Here is a 24,895-nt window from a genome sequence, read left to right as displayed (position 1 = left end):
ATGAAGCCGAAAAAAGTCACTGAGCGCTTAAAAATACTTCATTTAGTGCTAAAACCAGGACAGAATTTATTGTATTTCATCTCATTCGTAGAAGCTTCCCTGATCAATACATAAATTCATTAAATCGTCGTTTTCTAAAGAAAACAAAACTTGTAGAAAACGTCTGAGCATGTAAATCTATGGTTTACATCAGACCTACTCTACGACTTTATCCAACATGTATGTAAATAAATAGATAAAAGATCGAAGTTTATAAAACAGTTCATTCGCTTCTCCATCATTCAATGAATGAAAACGAGATGAGTGAAATCAAGTTAATCCAAGAAACGCGTCTGTGCATCATTCGTAGTTTAGGTAGTTGTTTACGCTATTTAGTACAACGAAGTTAATTTCACTTATAAACTACTAAAGAAGTACAACGTCCTTCGTCGGGTAGAAAAATTCCATCCATGAAAAGGTGACGGAAACTTTACCTTCTGAAGGCAGTACAACACGAAACTGACGATGTTGGGATTTCTCCACGGGATGATGAGATCAGGGATGTAAACTATGAGTATGAGCGTAATTACGCTCTCGCTGAGCGTGATGGCGTTCATACTCATGATCTACACCTCGAACTTTTCTTATGAAAAGATCGCTACATCGTCACTTCCGTGGTGTGATGTATTAAAGGTTGGGAAGAGGCACTCCTCTAATATCTATAAAGTTACGGTCGGTCTTTTTTTCCTTGGGTGTAAAAACCTATGAAATATAGAAAAACAAACGTAAATACTCGAAAATAAATGCTTTAAAAAATGAAAATACTGAGCCACAATTAAGTCACACACAATCTTCAACTAGCTTACGAAAATCCTGGGAAAAATCCTGTCGCGTAAGAGGTAAAATTCAGCTTCAATTCATCTCGGGACATCATCAGTTTCATTGCATTAGCTGTGAATTTATCAGGAGTTTGGTGACACAACTCTACGATAGTTATTAGTCACTTAAACTTATTTTTAATTGAATGAGTTGGAAGAATAAGATTAACATTGACATCCATCGCCAAAAAAGTGATATCAGTTAGAAAAACGTTTGAAGAAACATTCTCAGGAAAAAAACAGTTACAGTAACAGTTGAACCAGCCTTTCGTCTGCTTATTTATCTCCTTGTTCCACCTTGTTTTAGAGAAATCGGAGTTGACTAAACAGAAAGGAAAAGTCTGACACAAAAGGATAACAAAGTTAAAATTTATTTCATCGATAAAACCTGGTCACGACATTTGCATGACCTAATCTCATCTGCGTCATAGTTTCTAAGGATTCATGATGAAGGAATGGAATCCTTCAAAGAAGGAAAAAGTGATTAAGAGAGAAACATCTGTCATTCAGTGATTAGAAATATTGGTTAAAACAGTGGCCACAATTGATATGCATCCAGAAAGCGAATGATTACTACACTTCACTAGATATAGCTGTGGCTTGAAGAATTGGATAAAAGTGAAGAAAAGATGAATAATGAATATTTCTTCAAATTTAAAAGAAGAGTGTTGTGTTTGAGCATCGGGCATTCAAAGACAAAGGCAACGTGATGATCTCAAAAAAGTGGGATGAGTGAGAAAATTGAAACAGATGGACGGAAAACGAACAATAGTTAGTAGCCAAACTCATAATCATGAAATTTATCTTCACTGAAAAGAATGCATTCTTAGCTATTACTCCTTATTATGTAGAGACTAAAACGGATGGGGTCACCTCATTGTGATCACAACGGAAGCTTACCGGAAGAGTAATACGCTGAGTCGCCTCGAATTTTTACTGTTGCCGGTGTCGTCAATTCTTCTTTAGGTGCAGGATCAACAGGCGTGTTCGGAGGAGGTCTTACATAGAATTGGGACGATTCTTCTGGGCTCTGATAGAATTTAATAAAGTGAAAATAGCGTGAACTCGACAATCAATACTACATAAATCAGCTAACCAGGGGTTCGGCGGAACCATCGAGCACGCGATATCCATCACCAAAGCTTTCCTTATGCAATGGCACACCAATGGAGACATTCCCTTCCGTTAGCGAAAGAGCAAATATATCTTCTTCACTGGAACAAACAATCAAGTGTACCACAACATTTGGAAAAAAAAACCGAAGACATTGTCAAAAACGGTATAGTACTAAAATACGATGTTAAATAGAGGATGATGTGGTACTAGTGTTTTTCCATGCTACAGAAGAACTAACTGTTATGATCTATCGAAATGAACTGAAGCTCGATGCGGTTGCACGAGAGGTGCGTGCGATGAAACTAGCGGTTGGAATCGTAGGTAGATCCTCGCCGGCTCCTCTCATTCCTGCAGTTCGAGAGAAGCTAGCGATTTCAGCAAGCCTCAGCTCTTTTTGATTCGACTAAAATCGGAAACCGTGAACTCGCTCCGAAAGGGAGAATCATGCCAGTAGACCACTTGGGCGTCTTGGTAGGAACCACTAATCTCCCTCTTTAGAGGGATCATAGCAAGTTAGTCGCGAGTCGACGTGGCGCGTCCTCAGGTGGCGGATAGGGTGCAAGTCGCGGACCAAAAGCGACCGTCTGCCTGTCCTGAGACGTGGATGAATTGAGGAGACTCTCTGTTTCTGCTGTGCCAGGACTGACTCCGGACATCACTTTTTACCGCACGTTGCTCCTGGCAAAAGCTTGCAATCAAAAGACTTTGAGGTGCAAAGGAGGCGGTTTCGAGTCTCCTCCGACAAACAAGCTCTATTTGTCCACCTTAGGAGGACGCAACGTTCTCCAACAAGCCCGAGGGACTAAAGGCTTGCAACCTGCCCATGGGTTCAAAAATTTGACGCATGTCACAGTAACAAAAAAATGTCTATGACTCCAGAGAAAAGTCTAGTACGGTAGCGCCAGGACGGGATTGCAGTAGTCATCTAGCCTACCAAAATGGAAAAGGACTAGAATGGTGATATGTACTTATAACACATATACGCTTGCATCAAAAAGAGCCCATCAAAGATCTAATGACGCAAGCCAGGAAGATTAAGTACGACGTCATCGGACTGACAGAGACGAGACGACGTCTTTGAAAGCCGTATATGAGAGTGGAGAAAAACTGTTCTTAGGAGCATCCTATAGTAGTGGAGCTGGTGGAGTTAGGGTTCTCGTGGACACGAGTATTGCAAGGAACATCTTTAGAACAACTCACTACCCGAATCGGCCGTTTGGGGATGAGAAGAAGTGGTCCAACGCCAGCCTTGACAATTTTCGTCGCTTACGCTCCAACTTCGAACTAAGGAGAAGAAGCAAGACCATCCATGGAAACTCACAATTCCAGAAGCCTTGGTTCGTGTGCTGCACGTGGGGGTCACCAAATGGAGGGTGCCGTAATGAAATAGACCACATCATCGTCAGTAAAAGGTTCTGTCCGACAGACGTCGCTGTTGTGGCAAAAGTTTTGTGCGGGATCGTGCCATCGCTTCTCCGAGGAAAATTTCCTTTCATATAGGGAGAAGAGAAAGCTGCGAAGTTCAGAGAGCGAAGTCCAAGAACTATCCTTAACTGGCATCTCTTCTCCTCGGTAGCCGACTTCTGGGAAGCTACTGCACGAATATGTATGGTTTGCAGAACATCTTCACGACTGCAAGAGGGAAGCGAAGGATTTGAAATTACCAAGAGACGCCTGTCCTCAGAAACTCTTGAACGGATACGGCAGCGTGAAGCAGCACGAGCCGCACGCAACCAAGAACTCACGTCCGAGCTTGCAAGGCTTGGAGAGGCGATAAAGGAAGAGCTTAGAGGGAGAAGAATAGAACTGTTGGCTGAAACTGTGGAGGCGGAAATCACCCGGCACCCGGTCCCGACAGAATAAGATAAGAACACCTGAAGAACCTCCTACCAGTACTTGTCATCACCCCGGCGGGCTCTTACACGTTACCTGTCGGAATGCAAAGTTCCTAAACACTGCGAGATCAGCAAGACCGTTTTGTTGTATAAAAAGGATGATCCACACGACATCGACAATTATCACCCAATCTGCTTTCTATCAGTTATCAACAAGCTCTTTACAAGAGTGATCCTTAGTAGGATTGAAAAAGTCTTAGATGAGAGACAGCCATGCGAGCAAGCAGGGTTTCGAAAAAGATTCAGCACAATTTACCACATCCACGCCGTTTCGAAACTTATCGAAGTATCGCGAGGGTACAAGATCCCACTCTATCTCACCTTCGTCGACTTGAAGAAGGTCTTCGACTCAGTTGAGAAGGACGCGGTCATCGAAGCCCTAGACAACTAAGAGGCCCCTACTCACTATATAAAGGTACTTCGAGAGTTGTACAGTAACTTCACGACCGGAATTTCGCCATTCTACAAGAATATCATCATCGGCGTTAAGAGAGAGGTCCGACGGGGTGACACTATTTCACCTAAAATATTCACGGCCACTCTCGAGAACGCAATGCGAGTGCTGGAAATGGACAACATGGGAGTGATACTTGATGGTTGGGAGCTACACCACTTGGGCTTTGCCGATGACAGCGTTCTGACAACATCTAGCATCTGCAAGAGACTATGTTCATGCGAAACGGATGGGTCTTGGATGCCCCATTTACGCTTAACGGAACGGACATATCCCAATGCACCAGCTACGTTTATCTGAGTCGGAAAATGAACATGACGAACGAATGACCTGACACCTGAACTGGGCAGGAAGAAACAAGCGGCTTGGGGAACTTACAAGCGCATCGAAGATATGGTAATGTTCTCCCCTACGCCAGCGATCGAAGATTAGAGACGCCGCCGTGTTTTCCAAAGAAAGTAAAATAAGGTGGGCAGGACACGTGATGCGCCTTAACGACCGTTGGACCAGAGCCATGAGCGACTGGGTTCCACGCAATATTAAGCGCACTACAGAAAGACAGCCGACCCTATTGTCAGACTCCCTCACGAAGTCCCTCGAAGAAAATTTTGATGCTCTTTGTGTCCCACGTGGAAGGAGGAGCCAGGAACTGGGCGACTCCTCACGCTATCAGAACAAATGGAAAAATTACTGGCGCCCGGTCGACTATTTCGAAGAACAACGAGAGTCAAGGTAATCAAGGTAATAACCAAAAGTCCTTCAGTTGCACTTCTATGACCAACTCAAGTGATACTGAATGATATTGGAAAGATGACATAATGAGACTTAACATGATTAATGAAATCGAAGTCAATGGACAAAATTGATGGTAGCCATTGCCGATGACCACGACAAGAATAGCGCTAACAGTTACACAGTTACAGTTTAAGGAAAAGCAATCAATACTAACTATTTCGAAGCTGCGTCATTCTCCGGGACTTCAACATCAATAGTGCTATTATTTCGTTTTGCTACCTTCTGAAACAAAAAAAGTTACGAAAAAAAAACAAAAAAAAACAGTTTTTTTGCTGTGAAAATTGCGGAAACGTTTAAAATAAAAGCGAACACATGCTAGAACTAAATAAGACCAAATTAGCGGACATCATCTAGTGCTACCTTAACTTTACCTTCACGTAAGCACGATCATTTTCGGCTAAGGCCTTGGCAAATTCCAGAATTTGAGCCTGTCCATTGCTTCGACTGTATGCCGTTGATGTGGAAATGCAAGACATTCTTACGGGACCATCTCGACATGTGACAAATGTACAACTTGCTCTATCCTTTTCGATCGTAAATCGACCTGTAACTAGTAAATGAATTTTCTAATTTTCTTTGTGGACATTGTAGTTGCCTATACTATTGTATATCTAAACACAACAGAAATGTGAACAGTATTAAATAAATTGAAGCACGTTAGCTGACCATAACATGAATCCATTATTTATTTGGGTCAAAGTTAATTGGAGAGGAACAATGTTCTAATCAACTGCACTCGAACTGCACACTATACCGCAAAACCGTTGGCAGAGCACTAAAAACCGTTCTTAACTGTCAAATGACTTTTCAGTTTGAACAGCCAATAGTTCACCAATCGACAGTTCATCATTGGAAGTGAATAGCAGAGTAAGTTGCGGCTCTATAACATTAGCATTAGTCTATGAGGATCTATGACATGGATAAACCTACCAAAGAAAAGTAAGACGGAAGATCGAACTGGAACTTCTAATGTTTTAACTTTTTGACATTTTCCTAGCAAGCTTACAGGAAGTGAGTAGCAATGTCATATCGTGAAGTGCTTTCAACTGTAAGAAAAGAACTGAGATTGGGCCAAGGGATGGCTTTTCCGCAAGCTGCATGTGACAGTCCAGAACGCCCCTTATGCTCTAGATTATGATTATGCTGAGATTATCCTTACTATTTTTGAGAGTATACTCTAGATTGATTATGAGCTCAACTGTCCTGTTCGATTAAAGCAGTGTTGAGTCCCCCAACAACCTTTTGCCCGCTTATTTCGCTTCCCTTTATGATTTTTCTTCTGTAGTTTCCTTTCATCATTGTTCCGACTTTATCAGTTAATATCTTGAGTAGTTTAGTATCACGAGACTAACGATGTTGATGTCTCTGTGGGAGAATTAACAGCTCAGAATGTAGATTGTGAGTATAAATTTGGCTCTGCTCGATTCTCCCTAATCGTCCTGAAAAACGGCATAAAAGCAGACGTTTGTTCCTATAAACTGCGTTAGGACGCCCCTTTCCATACGCTCCTATTCGATCAACAGTCTTTTGATTGGTTTTACTTGAATAGCCTGGTGAGGAGAAATCATTGATTTTCGAGCGCTCGTCCACACTTCAAGCTCTGTATTTGCCCACAGAAACCCCAACATCGAGAGTTTTGTGATACGCTGCCTCCAAGTTCCTGGTTTCAGTTGCCAGCAAGCTTCTGCACACCGATGGGGTGGCCCTGTTACTTGGATTAATAAATACTGAATTCAAATTCAAGAAGTCGATTAACATTCTAACCACCTTCGTTAACTACCATCTATGAGATTTAGCCTCTAATTATAAAGAGGGAACCTTAAATAATGTACTAAAGATGGCGCCTGGAGCACAGAAGATCCCTTCAATCCTGGGATATTTTGTGGGTTGCAGCGGACGCGATGCGGTCCCGATGCCACTTTCCTTTCTTCAATAAATTGCCAGATTTCAAGGGAGTGGTAATCACAACGTCTAGGAAATTACAGATCAGATCACCTCACCTGATCTTCTTAGCTCCTCACCGTCATTCTCATTTCGTGCTAAGGGAACATAGTCAGGAATTACCATCTTGGTGTGATCAAACTCTAGAATAAAAAAAAAGATAACAATGTAGGTTAACGAACATTACAAAAACTCTCTGACTACATGGAAGCACAGGTGCGTCAAAATTTTCGAACAGAAAGTATTCTGTGATTTTGTAACACCAATATATAGGTTGTTCCAAAATTCACATAAGTTTGAGCTAAGTAGAAGTTCTTTTCTCACTTGTAATTTTAAAATTGAAACATAAAGCACATAGGACAGGGTTATGTTTAAAATAGCATACACAATGAGTTACTGTTTGGTTAGAGCTGGAGGCGTAATTGGACCATTTTTTTTTAAATGAGACTGGTCATTACTGTTACTGATATTCGATATCGCAACATGGTAAACGAGTTCTTATTGCCTAAACTGGATGAAATTGATGTGGAAGACATGTGGTTTCAGCAAGATGGTGCGATAGCCCGTGAAACAATCCAATTACTGCAGGAGAGATTTCTTGGTCATGTAGTTTCTCGTTTCGGTGTACGACGATAGAGTGCGTATGAGGCAGCAAAGCCGTGGAGGTCATTTGCCCGATGTGCTAGTCCATAGAGCACCCTATCCTACGTACTCTATGTTCACATTTAGAAAAAATACAACTGAAAAAAGCTGTGGTTTCTATTTAATTCAAATGTTGCGTAAATTTTTGGAACACCCTATATTAGAAGCAAGCACACCGATATCTCACAAAATGCCTTCCCCAAACTGTTTCGGTGTATTTTGTTCCCAGAATATCACAGAATTGCTCGCTTTTAACGTCAAAACAGTCTTCCACACGATTCATGAATACACCGCTTGTATACTTGGCAGCTAATGCGTTTAACCTGGTACGCATCCACCACAACTCACGTCCTTTCTCTGCTTCAACCTCATCCCCACTTCCTTTTGTCCTGCTTGAACCGAAGGCGCGTCGTATTCACCTGGTTGAACACATATGGCACCGGCTATATTTGTGGTACATTCCGCTAACCTCCCGGATGAGCTGCTTTCAACAATACCAAAATGGGGCATGTAATCGAAGAAACTATTCCTTCGACTAAAGTGTGGACCCAAAAAGCGAGAGGATTTAGCGATTAGCGATGGCAAATTCGATGATCAATCTAAGTGCGAAATCAGGTTACGCATACGCTGAACCATTGCTCAATGATATAAATGTTTTCAGGCCGAAATTGACATAAGAATAATGATGTCTGGTATTTCCGAATCGCATATCCAAAGGATACTTGTCCACAAATTTCTTAACCAGCCTCATTCCTCAGCAGAGTCTGTGATCGGTGCAGAAGCTTGCTCGATTATGCATTCGAGCAAAACTATAGAAGCACGGTCTCGAAAAAAAAAATGCTGTAAAAAATGGATAAGAACTACCTAGGTGGAAAATGTGATGCTATCACAACGAGGGAAGAGTCCGAAGAAACAGCCTACACTGATACTTGGAACAAATATACGAGACATGTCCAACAAATTCAAAACAAAAACTTCTGGAAGTTTGAATAGAATAACGGAATATTTTGAATCCAAAATGCAATACGGGCACATCAATAATTTTGGCGCACTCTATGTACATATCGCCGGCGAATATGCTCAATCGTGTAGACGCGACGCGCCTGCGATAAGAGAACAGCAGAAAAGAGGGAAGCCATAGGCGGACTAAAAGTATGTGTTGGCGCAAGCGCGTTACGCTCATCCAGTTGAGCATATTCGGCGCTCCTGACTAGAAAGGCGTTAGGGACTCACCACTATCTGAAAACTCCCTATCCAAAGGAGAGGAGATTGTCATTCGGCGAAGCGGGCGATCTAGCCGAGACCGGAACTTGCCTTTATTCTTCTCGCCGGTTAAAAGCGACTGAGCAGCATCCTCACTCTTGCGGTTCCGCTCCATATTGCCTGCTAAATAGGGAGATTTTATTCTGAAAGCCCATTCTGACACTGACCATTGTATACCACGGGTGTATTGGTGTAACGAGAGTCCAGAATGAATCTTAAGCCAATCGTAAAAGGACAGTATAATACATTAGATTGCAACATTCCTATTGTACACTCGCAAGGCCGCCAGCGGAGTTCTCAGTAGCGATTCTAGCCTGATTATTGGTGATTATTGATCACACTTTCTGGCAAGCGAACTCTGCAGGCTCATGCCAAAATATGTATCTTCCACGCTTTAATGCGGCAGAAGTAAACTCATAATATTGGAGCTTGAAAATAAATTCAGAAAAGTACGTTGGATACTAGCAGATGCTTGTGCTAAGAAAAACCAAGTAAGACCAGCCAAATTACTTACATTCAAGTGCTGAACAACTTAAAGACTTCGTTGGTGTACTTTCGCCAATCTTGGTAGAGGATAAAGGTGGATTGAAGGATTGTGCGTCAAGAATCGAGAACAATTGTCCGGTGCTGCTGAAAAATACATTGCTATGGAGAGAAATTAGTATGAGGAGATTTTTTTTTGCGCGAATAACAGCTCACCGCACAGAAACTCTTCATTTGATCGTTTATAGGTGATATAGTCGGCTCAAAACAACGTGAAGCTCAGTGCAGCTGCTTAAGCGGTTGCGTTTAAAGCGTTATGGTGGAGCCAGCGGCAGGGATCGAGGTGTGATCATTGTGCATTGCAGTGATGAGTGGAGTTACCACTACGCTCCACCGCAACAAGCTGGTAGAATCGGTGTCCTCGTCACTAGGAGTATATAGACGGGTCAAAACGACATGAATCACGAGTGTAGTTGCGGTGCATTTGCGTACGCGCTCTAAACGGCGTGTTGGAGGCAGCAGCTGGAACCGAGGTAGGACAATCACAAACTGCAGCGATGGGTGATGCCAGCAGGGGTTTCACCACGCTCCTAGCCGCTACGCTGCAGCGAGGCGCCCAAGGGAACCCGCATACGTAATTGCGTACGTGCTTCATGGCATTTTGACCCTACATCGATAGCAATGAAGATCGATTTTTTTCCGAACAACTGAAGACCGTGAACTAAAGTTGTCTCTAGTTGCACCTTGAAATAATGCGCAAAATTATCACTGCTACTGATCCCTAATCTGACCTAATCGAAGGCGGATCGTGGTCAAGCAGCTGAATACATATCCCGCCAACTATAGTTGTTCCGAAGAATACGGGAATGAAATGCAACAAACGAGCAACAAACCCGACTGAAACTAGGAGGCTAGAAGTAGGAGCTGCGCGAATACGGTCTTTGTCGCTTCTCGTCTTAACTTCATCGGCTTCGGTAAGCACCTAGAAATGCAAGAACTCATCATTACAAATGGAATAGATGAATGATAAAGTAAGTGAAGAAAGGAAGAAATATAACGATAGCAATATAAACAAATAATGTTAGAAGTGTAGGTGATGGTGGGGTGGGGGAGTACTCAAAACTGCTCTACTCGGATTGTACTTTAGAGCGCAAAAACATTCATGGAGCACAAAAAACCGTCCTTAACTGTCAACTCGCCCTTTTAATGAAACCGAAAATGGTCTTAGAGTACAGTTCGATTACAGCAGTGTTGAGTGCTCCCCTCCCCCCCCCCACAACTATATTTTCTCCAAAAAAGGTAAGAGAAGAATAAGTGAAATAATACCACATCCTCTGCTTTCGCATCATGAAGAGGGCTCCCTGTTTTGGTTGGACTACTATTCGGAAGAGCAATAGGTGGAATGAACGTGGATTGCGCACATCGCGCAGTTTCGTATGGTTGTGAATCTTGTTCAGGATTACCGCATCCACAGCATGCTAAATAATGCATTATGAAGATTACAGACTTCATTAAGAGTTTTCCAGGAGAAAAAAGAATGGCACGATTTCATATTTTTTAAAATTATTTCTCAATTAGGACCCTAAAAACATAAGGGAATATCATTTTAGCTACGAACTGATTCTATGGACAGAAAGTGGTATCCAAGTACGACAAGACAGTCCAAGTAGGACTAGAGACTCGTAATCACTGCAATAAAATAACATCCTTTGGCTGGCTTCTCACCAAAAACTACTAAAAATCTCTCGTAGATGAGTTCACATTAAAAGAATGGTACCGGATGAATTGCGTTGAAAATCCCTTAGAGGTTAGGAAAAAAGGGGAAATACACCAGTAGAAAATGAAATGACTATAGCATCCTATGAGAAGGTAATGAAATGGATATATTAATTCTCACAAACCTTTGAAAACACGCATAAGGACGGCTGGGCGACAATTCGAGAATCACCTGCGAATATTCAATCCCGAAACGTAGAGACCACAATCGCTAGTGATCCGCAAGCGTCGTCCAGGACATGTGGCGCGATGCATTGGATCTAATGACCTACACCATTCCACAGTTAGGAATAACAGTCGAAGAATACTTAGCAGATTAGAATGCCTTAACGGCATCTTCTGATTTGTCCACACACTTCTAAGCGAAAAAACAGAACAAATAGAATCGGCGACTTGGCACTTCAAAACTGACTTCTCGAAGATTACTAAAAAGTGTCGATAGATCAAATCAATACTGACGTCGTGCGAAGTTTCGCGCTAGAGCACGACGGTAGCTGCGTTCTGGACGTATGTAGGTAGTTATTTGAAGGCAGCATACCACGAGAAAGGCGATGTTGGGATCTCACCACGAATGTATACAGTCAGGGGCATAGATCACGACTGTGGGCGCGATCATGCTCAGTTCCCCTAATTTCCCTGAGAAAAAAAAACAACGTGGGAAACGGCCTCGTCGATCAAATGTTCCTACGAGACACCTGGTAGCGTGTCACGCATGCAAGCGCAGGCATATGCGCTGCGTTTGTGGAGGAGCGCACAAACAACAAGCCGACTCCCGTTCACTAGCACTAGCAAGCGGCGCATATGCTTGACATGCGTGACACGTTACCAAGTACCTCGCAGGAAATTCTATAGACAACCCTATCTACTCATAGTATTCTCCCTTTAAAGGCAGTCTATTATTGAAAATCGGTGTTTGAGCTCCGTGTGGACAAGAGTAAGGTTGTAATTTACGATATGAGTGTTCCCACGCTCAATTCCTACAATGTAGGAAGGGCGTGTGAAATTGTCTTTTGTGACCCGTCTTCCCAGTGATGCAGCCTGTTGCGGGTAAGAGAACGGAGGGAAATCTCAACACATCTGGGATTATACAGGTGGGAGCATCTGCTGATTATTTCAGCTCTACTAGTTAAACTGCAGACGTTGAACGGCGATGAAATTGCCCGCGTTATTCTGTGTACTAATTTGTATCGTAGAGAGAAATGATCATGCAAGAGTGTTTAACACGCCTTTTTCTGGATTACTATGTCCGAGGTTGACCCACTGATGACAGTGCACGTTTTTGCGTGTCTGGCACGTGGGACGGGCACGTTTTAGGCCACCGTGCAGCCGCGGCTCAAAATTGAGCCGCGTTGTCGCACGGTTACCACTTTTTTCCTGTGTACAATTTTTGCCTTTCTGCTTAGAAACACTTAAGTGAGTTTTAGCAGTCAAAGATGGACGAATCTGGGTTAGGCGATCTAGAGAACGGTTTTAAAAGACTACTCGTTGGATTTGGTGAAGAAAGTACAGAAAATGGTTCTATCTTCAATGATGCGTTAGTGCTACCTGCGGATAAGAAGTAAGATTCGAGAAGTAATGAGAAATTGTCGGTGTCAGATAGTGAGAGCGAACGGACGAATGGATAAGCAACGCAGAAACTCATGATGACTGGAAATTTTCTCATCAATTTGATTCACATAATCACTCACGTAGCTGTCAAAAACCAATCGATTTTTACGAGCTATATTTGGGCAAGGAAGTGTTGTCAGTAATTGTCGAAAAAACGAGTAAACAGAGCAAAGAAAAGATATCTTAAATTTAATGACGCATATGCCGCTGACATTAAAAATTTTATCGGATTGTTTGTAGTGAATGAAAAAGCCAATTTTAGGATGTTTCTAAAAAATGCACAAAAACTGTGATTTGTAAGTAACGCTTGAATTTGTTTCTTGCTTTCAAAAGATAAAAATCTTTGTCCATGCCTATTTTGTGTGTGATATTATTCGAAGATAATAAACCAATTAAGTAGAAAAAACTTTTAAAAAAAATTGGGAAGTCACGGAAAATAACCGTTGGAAACCGTGCGGCTCAACGTTGAGCCGAGCTGTCGTTAAAGGGTTAAATTGAGCATGAGGACACTGATACTCGTAAACTACACCTTTCCCCTCTCGACATTTCCAATTTCCTATTGAGCTGCTTTCAGAATGTGAACATTTCTCCTTGCTGAAGTCTTCTGCACTGTCACGTTGAGATTACAGCTTGACGCGCTGAACCCTCATCTAGAACGCGAAAAGAGTTGGATTTTCGCTTCAAGAATTAAATCATGCGGTTATCAAAGGAGAATGCAAAGCAGGTGAATACATGTGCCCGCTAAGTTTTCACCTATGCATGGTATAAAAAGCACGCATATGAGGCAAAGTTGGTTGAAAACGATATGAAACGCAGTACAGCTACGTAAGCGGCTGCAATCGAAGCGGTGCGTTGGAGCGTAGCAGTCATAATCGAAGGAGGACCCGTGCTAGCATCACTCAGCGTCGCAGTTTGCGATGCGATTCACCCAACCGCCGCTTCGAGAGCAGCCGCTTACGTGATTGCACCGAGTTTCATGTCGTCCGGACCTCACTATGGAGTTCTGGGCGAAATTTCTGTACCCTTACCCATATCATTGGGGCCCGCGCACGGTAGTGGTGCTGTTGACTGTTGGGCGTGGTATTTTATTACATTGGTTAGCAAATTTGCACACGCGATCATCATCAAAAAGGATATGTTTGCATGGAACTGATAAACTGTGTATTAGAAGCTGAACGTGTTCACTTAAACAAAAGGCAAAGGAACCGCTGTTCTGAGGGTCCTATAAGCGCAAAGAAACCGCTAGTTAGTAACTCAGTGCTGAGGACGCGTCGCGACAGCAAGGTTGAACACGTCCGTCAGCGAAGAAGCACACGCGTATGTAAAGGTAGAAACTGACTAGATTAAATTAATTGGGTTCTGTACTATATTAATATTTCCGCTGATTCTGATAACCTTAAATGGAATTCCGAAGAAGAAAATTCGAAAAAATAAAGAAAAACTCCGATCATTCCGAGTAGACTTTGGTTGAATCAAGCAATACATAGTTATTTATGAGTTTTGTCTGGATAGCAAATCTGATAGACAACAGGCTCTTTATGATTTCTTCTGAAATTCTTGACTTCCAACCACATCTATCTGTGTGTTTTAATATATTTCAAAATTAAGTTAATTAAAATTAAATTTGCATTTAACAGAAAACGGGCGGAGTAGCTATTATCTCAAACATTGCCTTTCAGTACCCACAAAAACTAAGGTGCTGTACGGATGAGTTTTTAGGCCTTAAAGCCATTCCACAAAGAATACGAGTTTCGTCCTATCGAAAGGATCTTCTTGGAAATCATCTTAACATCCAGTTTCAAAGAGAACTTTTCAACACACTTAGGGAATCTCGATCCAAAATTTGAAATTTTAACTTGTATTTGCATGGTAAGGTATTGCGTTCTAGGAGGTATTAACATCTTTAGAACAATAATAATTTCTATGCTAAATGATTCCTGGAGGAAAGCTCCCTACCGTAATCTTCGAACGTGATCCTTGTCTACTCTTTGAAAATAACCACTTGAAAACATATTTGCAACTGTTCTTTAAACTTTTTTTCGGATAATTGCTGGGAGTGAACATTGATTTCCTATTGTTTTCAGGAAATCGGTGTTCTATGTATGGTGATATTGGATGAAGATAATGTTGGTCTAGCCACCGTGTGTAATTATGCTATAATAGCAGGAAGATATCAGTCAGAACAATATAACCAATACTTGTCCCTACTACTAACACACCACTTACCTCATCGACACTTTCTTGAATCCACAATTTTTTGCCGTTTCTTTTCAATTCCTATGGAGTGTTCCAGTGCCGATATCCACAGTTTTTTTCTTAAGTCTAAGAGGAACTCGGTTGTTAAGTGGAAATGCATTTTATTTCTGAAAATTTCTGCAAATTGCAACATTTTGCGCCTACGCATATACCATTTGCTCAAAAAAAAGTCTATTTATGAAGTTTCAACAGTTTTGTGGCTACTTCTCTGCGAAATTCCAAATATTACCATTAATTTCAGAAACTTCTAGAACTTTAATTTTTCTGCCATGTATAATAAATGTATGGAAAACATTCGTTTTAAATAGACTTATAAATTGAGTTCTAACACTAGGAATTATAAACGAAACGATCAGAGAGTGAAAGATTAAGAAAGGAAAAAATACTAGTACCAAACACTTCAATATGACTCTTTCATTCTTCTATAACGTTGTATTTTTAATATTATGTGCCATTATCTCTGGGACATGAGAAGTGGTGGGTGAAGTAGGCTGAAATACTGGGTCATCCAACAAATAACTAAGATAATAAATCAATAATTAACATCAATAAACAAGCAGGACTGTTATAATCCTTATCTTCGCATCTACTTTCGACTGTTAATAAATTTTGACGTCATGATACTGTTTTATCAATTATAACTAAAATAAATCTGCCTTTTACGATTATTCATTCTCAAACCACATTTAAGATGTTGAAGTTCATAACAGTTAGAGAAAGGAAGAAAAGAGACGATTTCTACCTAATTTTTAAAGTGCGCTTACTCTTACGTCAGCGCTTTTAAAAAATCGAATCCGACATTTTTTTTAGCCTGTGCTATTACCTCTAACAATATCGGTTTAAGGAGTGGCAGATAATTTAGACTGAAGCACTGAAGTATTGGGTAGTCCGGCAAACTATGACAATAGAACAATAAATAATGTCAATAGACAAACGATAAAATAAAGCTACACCTCTCTGATTCGTGAAAAATATAATGAGTAGGTTTTTTTTCGATCCAAATCATACTTCCTTCCATTTTTTAGAGTTCTATTTCATCTACACGGTAGACCTTCAATCTCCTTCCTCCAAAATTCACTTCTCTGTGATTTAATTGTGCAAACGGAAAAATACACTACTTGTGGGATTACCCTGTACTATAGCCAGACAACTTTAAGCTGTTACTTCGCGATCTTTCCTTAAACTATTTGTTCCACGAACCAATTATTTTCGGGAATTACTCTTTCGTCAATAAATTGTATGATAATATTTGCGACTGTAGCCAGAAGAAATCTTAAGGAAATCCATTTATTTGGTTTGAGTTGCCCTAGTTTACAGTATTCGTAGATCTGCAGTTGATAACCACTGAAATCCAGCTTTCTTTTGTGGAAGAGATGTGACCATAACAACTACAAATTAAGTTTTCTTGGTTTACTACTAGACTTTCTATAGTAAACGTGAACGATCAGTGTGAACTCTACTCAAATTTCGTTTTCCTCAGCGTAATTGTTCTTATGACGACATTTATTTTGTCCAGATTCGCCAGGAGGGTAATTGCTGCCGGAGTTTCCATATCGAATAACCTCGGCTCTCTCAACATGCTAAACGTTGCCACATCGGTAAGCGGTTGTGTTTCTTAGTTTATTCCCGGAATACTGCTATATAACATTTTTTCAAATAATATTATTACAGTCTAGCATGAAGGACAATCTCACAGAGTTCATGATTGACCTAAGTAGAAAAGATTGTTGTTTTTCTCCTGGTGATACTCTTCATGGACGAATTCATCTGAAACTCTCCGAAGGTTCCATCGATATCACATCGCTTAAAATTACTCTCACAGGTTTGGGGAGAGTGAACATCAAAGGGAAGGTAAGCTCTTTGATGATATTTCTCGTATTTTCTCTCTATCCTTTACAAGAGTAAAATTTATGAGTGGTGTTGTAAATACTGGGGAGAGGGGAAGTACGTATGTAATTTGAAATCATTTTCTAGATCCTCCTACAACACTTCTTATTTTCATTACTAAGCCATTACCCAATGGGAAACGCTACATTTTTGTGCTTTACAGAGATCTTTGGATTTTGGAATATTTAAATCTTCCCTCTTCCTTTTTCTCTTCTCTTTTCCCTCCGCCCCTCTTCCTTCTCTCATGAGCGCTTCCGCCGCAACTGAGTGATTTTTGCCTCTTTCCATCGTATGTACTTATTAAAATATGAAGTAAGTGACTACAGTTTATCCTAGAAATGATAAAGGATTTTATTTGATAAAAGTATTACTTGTGGAAATCATAAGCAATACGTCAAAAAATTCTTCATCGGGGAAATAGTAATCTGTTGTGCAGAAGACCACTACTCTCAGGTGTTCTTTTATTTTATTACTATCATTATAATAATTGAATCTTAGTCTTCTTCCTCTCTTGGTTACAACTTCCGGTGGTCGCAAATTTGAAATATCCGTGCTTAAATATTTCAATAAACATTTGAAAAAACATTTTAGAAAAATTCGCTGGAGCAGAGTGACCACTGTATGAATATAAATTAAGTTAGCAGGCAGAACTGGCTCAAATAACTCTACCGTATATCTAATAACGAAAAACAAAATAGCTCTAGGGATTTAAAATGGAGATAGCACGATGTAGTCAGCATTTGACTATTATTTTTGATTATCTGCTGCCTTTACAAAATAAAATGGGCCTTATTATCTAGTATAGCATAAAAATTAAAAGAAGCATATAACTAAAAAACAAATCAATAATAAAAGTATTAGAAGTAAAGTTCAAACTAAAAGAGTAGAACCATTTTAGAAAATAAGTGTGGGAAAGAGAAAAAAAAAGAAGAAAAGATATGAAGAAGGAGAAGGCACATGGATTATAATGCGATTACTTTCTAGGAAAAATTCAAAGCGCTATGTTATTGAAGCTTCCCCAACATTTAGTGACTGCTAAGTAATGACTGTTAACTGTTAAATAATAGACTGCGGAAAACTGAGGGCCTACTGAAGTACATTACTATGTAGTAAAACCTGTTCAGAAACGATTTTTTTTTAAAGTTCGAAGCTGAAACACTTCTGAGATTTTTTAAATTTCTATTCTACGTATTTTTGTTCTATTTTCTACTTCTTTAGTATTTCTTTTCACGTCTTCTGTGCTAGGTCTTAATAAGAGAGTGGTTTATCCTCATTTTAAAGAAATAGATCCAAGTGATCCAGCTCCTGCAATTGAATACCTCTTCTTCAATTGTAGCTTTTTCTCAAATGTCTATCGGATTAATAGGATTAACGGTACTTTCTGGACAAAACGCAGCTATATTGATCGCTGTTAATCCTACATTACTGGTCATTACTAACATAACTGTGTTCAAAATATTAAGTTGATCATTTTTATTTGAAAAAAACTTCATCTGTTGCACATTTCAACAGTTAAGAAAGCAGGTTTTTGAATTTTCACTTAGCAGCATTTTTCACTAAAATTCTAAAGCAGATCAACGAGAAATAGCTTGGTCAATCTTTCTGGGATCCTGCAATGTACTCTATGTACCTCGCCGCAGAATCCTAGAGGATCATGAATGGCCCTCGCAAATGGCTGAATTGCGAGGCCAACCGATATATCAAGTCATTAATTTTATCATTCTAAACAAGTCTGCTACTCTGCTCTGCTCTTACAGAAATGAAATGTTTGGTTGAACGTGCGCGGTTTTGAACCACCACCCGTGTATACAGTGTGGGAACCCCATATGAATGCACTATACTCTTCAACAAATCACGAACGTCAGTCATAGTGAAATTAAAGTATTCATGTTGTTCTATACACCATTATGTATCTATTCATAAGTATTTTCTCCCCATTTGGAAATTTCTTCTTTTATAGTGGTATTTTTCTTAAATATTAGTATTTATCAATTATTAAACTGGATACTGGAAATTATATGTTGTCAGCTAAATAATACATTATTTGGTCATTGTCAGGGCCGAAAGTGATCAACCTTTAATTATGATTGAATTGAAAGAGGGTGTGTGTCGAAGGAGAATGAAGCTGATTTGCAACAGACGTTTTGCGCAACCCTGGTTGAACACATCCGTCGCCGACTGTACTCAGTAGAGTCAAAATGAAATGAAGCACGGTGCAGTTGCGTAAGAGGTTGCACATGAAGCGGTGCGGAGGAGCGTAGCGGTTAAAGGCAGCATACCACGAATCTGAGGTGGTGCGGATTGCAGGTGGAGTATTCGTATAGGGGGTCGTAGATATTTGGAGACCGGGGTAGTTCCGCTCATCTCTCCCTGCATCACTGCAAACTGCCGCCTGTAGAATGTTGTTTTGTACGACACCATCTATTGCAAAGCTCCAACCAGCTGCGCCGCCTCCGCCCCGCGATTCGTCGAAAATCAGTTCGGACTGCCCCGATAGGCAGAGAGGGACTCTACGCGTGCAAGGGTGGCGCGCTGCAGTAGAAAGCATCTTACAAAACAGCATTCAGTGGCCGGCTGCTTGCAGTGATTCAGGGAGAGATGAGCGGAACCACCTCGGTCTCCATAATCAACAACCCCGTATACGGATACTCCACCTGAAATCCTTACCACCCCAGATTCGTGGTATGCTGCCTTTAAGGTCGAGTGAGGACCCTTACTACCACCGTTCATTGCTGCGATGGTCCCACCTCGATTACAACCGCGCCGCATCGCCACTTACGCAACTGCGCCGCGCTTCGTGTCGTTTTGAGCCGATTAATAAGAGTCTTCGTTGAAAAAGTACGCAACTAACACAGAAATGGATTGTAGTTTGTTACGAATGAATGAAACTGAGTGAATTGGTGCATTTATATTTCAAAAGCTTTTTTTTCTTTTAGCGTGAAGAATCATTGCAAAAAAGTCTTATCTACATGAAAAAGGAATGGACAATTATCAATTCACCGACATCATTATTCGAACACGAGCGATCATATGATTTTGAGGTTAGCACATTGTTAATTTGTCATCTACACGCTATAGATAATAATAATTCTCAAAATCAAAATTAGAAGAAACTGTAGAATTTTACTATTTCAAATTTCGTGGAAAATTTGTTCTTGGTTCACATGTACATGGAGTTTTCTGAACCCGAAGCAATGCCTAAGAAGTTCTTAATAATGTTCATCGCATATTCAGAATATTCTATGTGTTATATCTTCTCGTAGACATTATATGTAATTATAGGATACGCTTCCTGAAAGCATTCCCAGTTCGTTTTATTCTTCAAAAGGTCATGTTCAGTATTCTATCATCGCTGTACTTGAATACAAGAATAATGGTTGGTTTGTCTTGAATTTCAGGAGCATTTTCATTTCATCAGAGAGTGTGTTGCGTAAATTTTTCACGTACTTACGTTCAGTTTACGAAGCTGGGATATTATATTAGAATAAATAAATATATATATATATATACATGCACATACACACATTAAGAAATATAGTATATATATATATATATATATATATATATATATATATATATATAGAATAACATAGAATATATAATATACACATGCGGGACATTCATTAGAAGAGCTTCGAATCTGTCTTTAACATTTTGCTGTGGTGGCTGTATTTTTTCATTCTTTAGAGGATTTTTCTTTGTAAAACGATGGTGTGAAACTACTAGTTTGCCGTTCCTTGAACCTTGAGATAATAACTGGAACTTATCGATTAGTTAAGCAGTCCCATTTCTTCTGCTTCTTGGTTTCCAATGTAATATCTTACGGGACGATTATTTGCTCTGGATGAGGTACATGTATTTGAGTTGATATATTAGATTACAAATGTTCTGGCTTTGTAGGCTTTGACGCCGAAACCGTAGCCGTTGTAAAGAGTGATAACAATCTTGGCTCATCCTTAAGATTGATGATCAAAAAGTAGTAAACTCCTGTTATAAGTGATCAGTAATCATTGATTGAAATTTGACTCATAAATTCATGTAAACATTGCATAATAGAGAGTGGTTATATTCATAAATTAAAGAACTCGTGTGGAACTCCACTTAGTTCCTCGTTCCTCGCCGCGTTTCCTGACACATTTCCGGTTTTGTTTCACAACTCTTCCATTGAGAGGCTCGTAAGGTTTGGTTGCGTATTTCGTGGAGAATGCACCAAATGTACTTGTACAACCTGTTACTAAAGAGGTTTCGAACGTCATCCAAGCGATTTTAACTCAAAGTAATTGTGTTGGTTTAACAAATTCCTCGATAGAACAGTTTTTCTTCGCTTTTTTTTAAACGTTCATCGCTGTCTAACTGGTAGAACACGTAAGCATTGATGATGGTGTTTGTGAGGGAATGCGGAGGTGTTTTACAGCGGATATTTGCAGTTGATTCACTAGCTGCAAAAATTCAAAAAGAAAAACACCATCAAGGATTCTCATAGTATTAGTGAAAGTTGAAATCAGAAGTCATCTGATTGCTAATTATCGTTGTTTTTCAGATGGTGAACCTTCAATGGTGAAAGCAGTTCGAGGAATAACAGTAATAGAAGAATTGGATCTAAACAAACTCTCCAAAACCTATTTTGAACCAATTTCTGAGTTCGAACATCGGAAATTCGGTTGGTTTTCATGTTTTGGAGGACAAATACGTCTCACGTTGAATATCGATCGTACAGCATTTGTATGTGGTGAGGGGATGAGTGTTGTGGGTGAGTAAAGGATTTCCACTTGAACATTCCTCTACTCTGTTCAACCTTCAATAAATATCGGAAAAATCGATTGCAGGACGAATAGAAAACAAAAGCGATCGGCATGTGGAGCGAGTTAGTGCAAGTTTTCAAAGAATTATACAATTTGGTAACTATATCGAACAAAACACAGAGGTAATTTCAGGATATTTCCTTGTTCATGGATAAAAATAAGCAAGAAAGATTTCAAACGCAAGAATTTACTTTTACTTTTTTCTTTACTTTCTTTGACAAATGAAGCTCACGACAATTCACTCTTAACAACTTTACAGAACACACTTGTTGATATCCAAGAAATGCAAGAGGATATCCTTGCGATGTACGTTGAAGAAGGTGCTAGCATTAAAATCGACAAGAAAATTCATATTCCACCTGTGGTTCCAAGGTAATGTTACTATAAAAATTACCTATAATTATAAAACTGTTTGGTTTCTGCAATAAGTGAAACTAAACCACCTGAGAGTACGGGAGTTTTTTTCCACTTTTTCCAGTTTTTCAACGCTTCGGCCACCTTTACATTTTTACCGTTTTCTAGCTAACTAGTATTTTGAAAAAAACTAAACGTGAAGTGAAGAATAGTTATATGACTTGGAAGAATCCTAGTAATATGACTTGTAGATTACTCCGCTTCCATCTCGAATTAAATTTTCTAAAGTTTCACAATAAGGATTCACAACTTCAAATAATCAATAATGAGCATTTCAGGAGATCTGTTCGGAGATTTTTTTCAACCCTTTTTCTCTTGTCTTGTGTTATTTTTTAAATTTGGCGCGATCATATTTGTTCACTTTTTGACAACATTAACGAATTTTACTGTTCACTGCCTATTTCATTTTGGGTGAATTCCATTTTTTAGCACTCCATCCATAGGATCACATTTTCGTGAAAGTCAACGTGAAGAGCATGGTGGCCGTTTTCATATTCGACGAAAATCTCATCTTCTTACCGGTCGACTATCGATTAGTAGTCAACGTTCACGTACCTCATTAACATCACTTCCACAAATCCAAAGACTTATGTATATATCATACAAATACTCAGTAAGAGTGAAGAGTGGAGGTTTGTTATTGATTATTCATATTCGTAAACCACTCATACACGACTTAACGACATTTATTTTCTACGTATTATGGAAATTAGGGGATTATATGTGCACCAGTTTTCAATTCTCTGTAAAAATTGTGTTTTTTATGGGAAAAATCAGTTGTTTCTACTATTTAGGTGTTGATATTATCACTATTGATGTACCAATAATAATTGGATCAAAACCGTTAGTTGACACGATGAGTCAGGATTTCAGTTTGCGTAGGTGAGCTCGTCTGGTTGTTCACCTGCTTGTTTAGTAGCATTGTTTGTCAGACGAACACAAACACACACAGCTTAACGTATTATTGAATTTATCAATACTAGGGATACGAATTGTACTGCTGTATATAAATTATGTAAACATGATCGTGCAATTCCATTATTGGATAGTAAGGAGAGAACGTTATGCAACAAGGCTCAAGTACGTTATTTTTGTTCCATCACTTTATGTATTATCCATAGAGGAGTTGTGTAAAGACTATGTGAACCGATGAATTAAAAATAATGTACATATTTCTTGGATTATCACGTAGTTTTTAAAAATCCAGATATGCTATCATTAATAAAAAACAAAAATTTCGGTACAAAGTTATTTTGAAATTGGGAGAAGCTTCAGCAAATTCTCTTTTGATGTCTGGATTTGTCAAAGCATACTGTAAAAATGTGATGTTTAACATGTTCCAATTTTGATGATTCTGAATTTATAATATGGAAAATCGTAGGCGATGAAAATTTGATTAAAACCATATAGCTTCAATGTACTGCTAGAATGCTTCTATTTCTTTCTTCTTCTAAATATAAGAACTTTTCAGGCTCCACTAAAGAATAGGTGGTTGCTAAATTAAATGCTAAAGAAAATCTGCTAAAATAAAAATAGGGAGTGTTATCGTTCTGGACACTAAATAACTTGGAACATACTTCTATTGCAGATTTTCCTTTACAAATGTGTGTACTTTATTTGAACTTAACAGTTGCCTGTCTTGAAGGAATCGTGGTTGTATACTGTATTTTTGAGAAAAAAAAAATACACGAACACTTTGAAATCTTTTTTGAAAAATCTTTGAACAGTTGGAAATTAGCTACGATCGAATTAATGAGGTTAGAAGGGAGCTATTTAGTATATATAGTTCGATAATAGTTTTAAATTCTACATTCCTGAAATCTAAATGGTTCCATAAAGTGCCTCGTAAGGATAGTCATTTGTACTGTTCCGTAAAAGGAAAAAATCCTTGGGAACAAAATTTAACTTATGCTCATGTGCGAGTGAGTTCTCTGCTTTTTTTCCATGAGTTCGTTTAATTAAATTATGCTAATTAGATGAAACCATCGTTATTACAATGATTCAGTAGCTTTTTTTAAAATGAATTATTGATTCGATTTATTTTATTGATTTCTATCGTTCAGCTTCAGCATCTCAATAAATATCCGTTTTTCTCGGATTTAAGTACCTCATCGAAACAAAGTAAAAAGTTGGGTATTATTGCGAATACGATACGTGCTGAGAATAAGGTGATGAATACAATTCTACATTCGGTAATGGATGAACGACATACAAAGTAAGGGCCCCGGCGCCGTTTCGTTCGTTGCATGCCCCTCTGTTCGCTCGTATCTTTTGTTTAACATTAAGGTCCGCAGCGAGCTGCAGCGCTGTAACCGTCAGCGGTGATTCGCCCGATTTTATTGACACTGGCAGTGAACCGACGTCAGCGAAGTTATAAGTTCTTCCTCTAAGTATCATCATCGAAACAACTCTACAACCAATTAAAATATTCCTTTTAAATCGATATTCATCATTTAGGCATCGTGAAGAGGTTGCTTTCACTAAACTTGATCCACTATTTCAACGAGCTTTTCAACGAACTCCCGAGAACTCAATTGACTCACCACATCCGAAAATCCTCAAAGTGGAAGATCTTTTGTAGAATTTCCTTTTTGTATATGATTTTTGCTCTATATCTACAATAAATATGTGTTTGAATGAGGGTTATTGGGCCCACACAGCAAAGTCTTTCCATTTCAAGAGCAAAAGAAATCCATGAAAAAGAGA

At 39.4% G+C, this 24,895-nt stretch overlaps 2 protein-coding genes across 5 annotated transcripts; one reads left to right on the top strand and one right to left on the bottom strand.

The window, feature by feature from the left end:
• Positions 1-841: 841 nt before the first annotated feature.
• RB195_021724 (uncharacterized protein) lies at positions 842-11,363 on the bottom strand (the record flags this gene model as incomplete). 3 transcript variants are annotated; one of them, XM_064208606.1, is made up of 12 exons in its annotated part: positions 842-930; positions 1,105-1,179; positions 1,758-1,887; positions 1,954-2,071; positions 5,272-5,339; positions 5,489-5,661; positions 7,118-7,201; positions 8,934-9,086; positions 9,478-9,593; positions 10,340-10,428; positions 10,773-10,924; positions 11,348-11,363. In XM_064208606.1, 12 exons carry the CDS (start codon positions 11,361-11,363, stop codon positions 842-844), a joined length of 1,263 nt encoding a protein of 420 aa, XP_064064485.1. The 3 variants fall into 3 exon arrangements, with proteins under 3 accessions (XP_064064485.1, XP_064064486.1, XP_064064487.1); XM_064208605.1 differs by lacking the exons at positions 842-930; positions 1,105-1,179 and adding an exon at positions 1,512-1,666; XM_064208604.1 differs by lacking the exons at positions 842-930; positions 1,105-1,179 and having other exon boundaries at positions 1,741-1,887.
• A 1,292-nt stretch (positions 11,364-12,655) lies between these two features.
• On the top strand, positions 12,656-24,770 carry RB195_021723 (uncharacterized protein; the record flags this gene model as incomplete). Of its 2 annotated transcripts, XM_064208602.1 has the most annotated exons (14): positions 12,656-12,780; positions 16,603-16,684; positions 16,758-16,937; positions 19,910-20,014; positions 20,256-20,349; positions 21,514-21,723; positions 21,800-21,897; positions 22,035-22,147; positions 22,619-22,821; positions 22,984-23,071; positions 23,173-23,269; positions 24,253-24,404; positions 24,476-24,550; positions 24,647-24,770. In XM_064208602.1, the coding sequence occupies 14 exons, from the start codon at positions 12,656-12,658 to the stop codon at positions 24,768-24,770; spliced, it is 1,746 nt and encodes a 581-aa protein (XP_064064484.1). The 2 variants fall into 2 exon arrangements, with proteins under 2 accessions (XP_064064484.1, XP_064064483.1); XM_064208603.1 differs by lacking the exon at positions 23,173-23,269 and having other exon boundaries at positions 22,619-22,725; positions 24,294-24,404.
• Positions 24,771-24,895: the final 125 nt, after the last annotated feature.

Source organism: Necator americanus, chromosome X (assembly GCF_031761385.1).
Source record: "Necator americanus strain Aroian chromosome X, whole genome shotgun sequence".
Taxonomy (NCBI): domain Eukaryota; kingdom Metazoa; phylum Nematoda; class Chromadorea; order Rhabditida; family Ancylostomatidae; genus Necator; species Necator americanus.
This window is presented reverse-complemented; position numbering and strand designations above follow the sequence as displayed.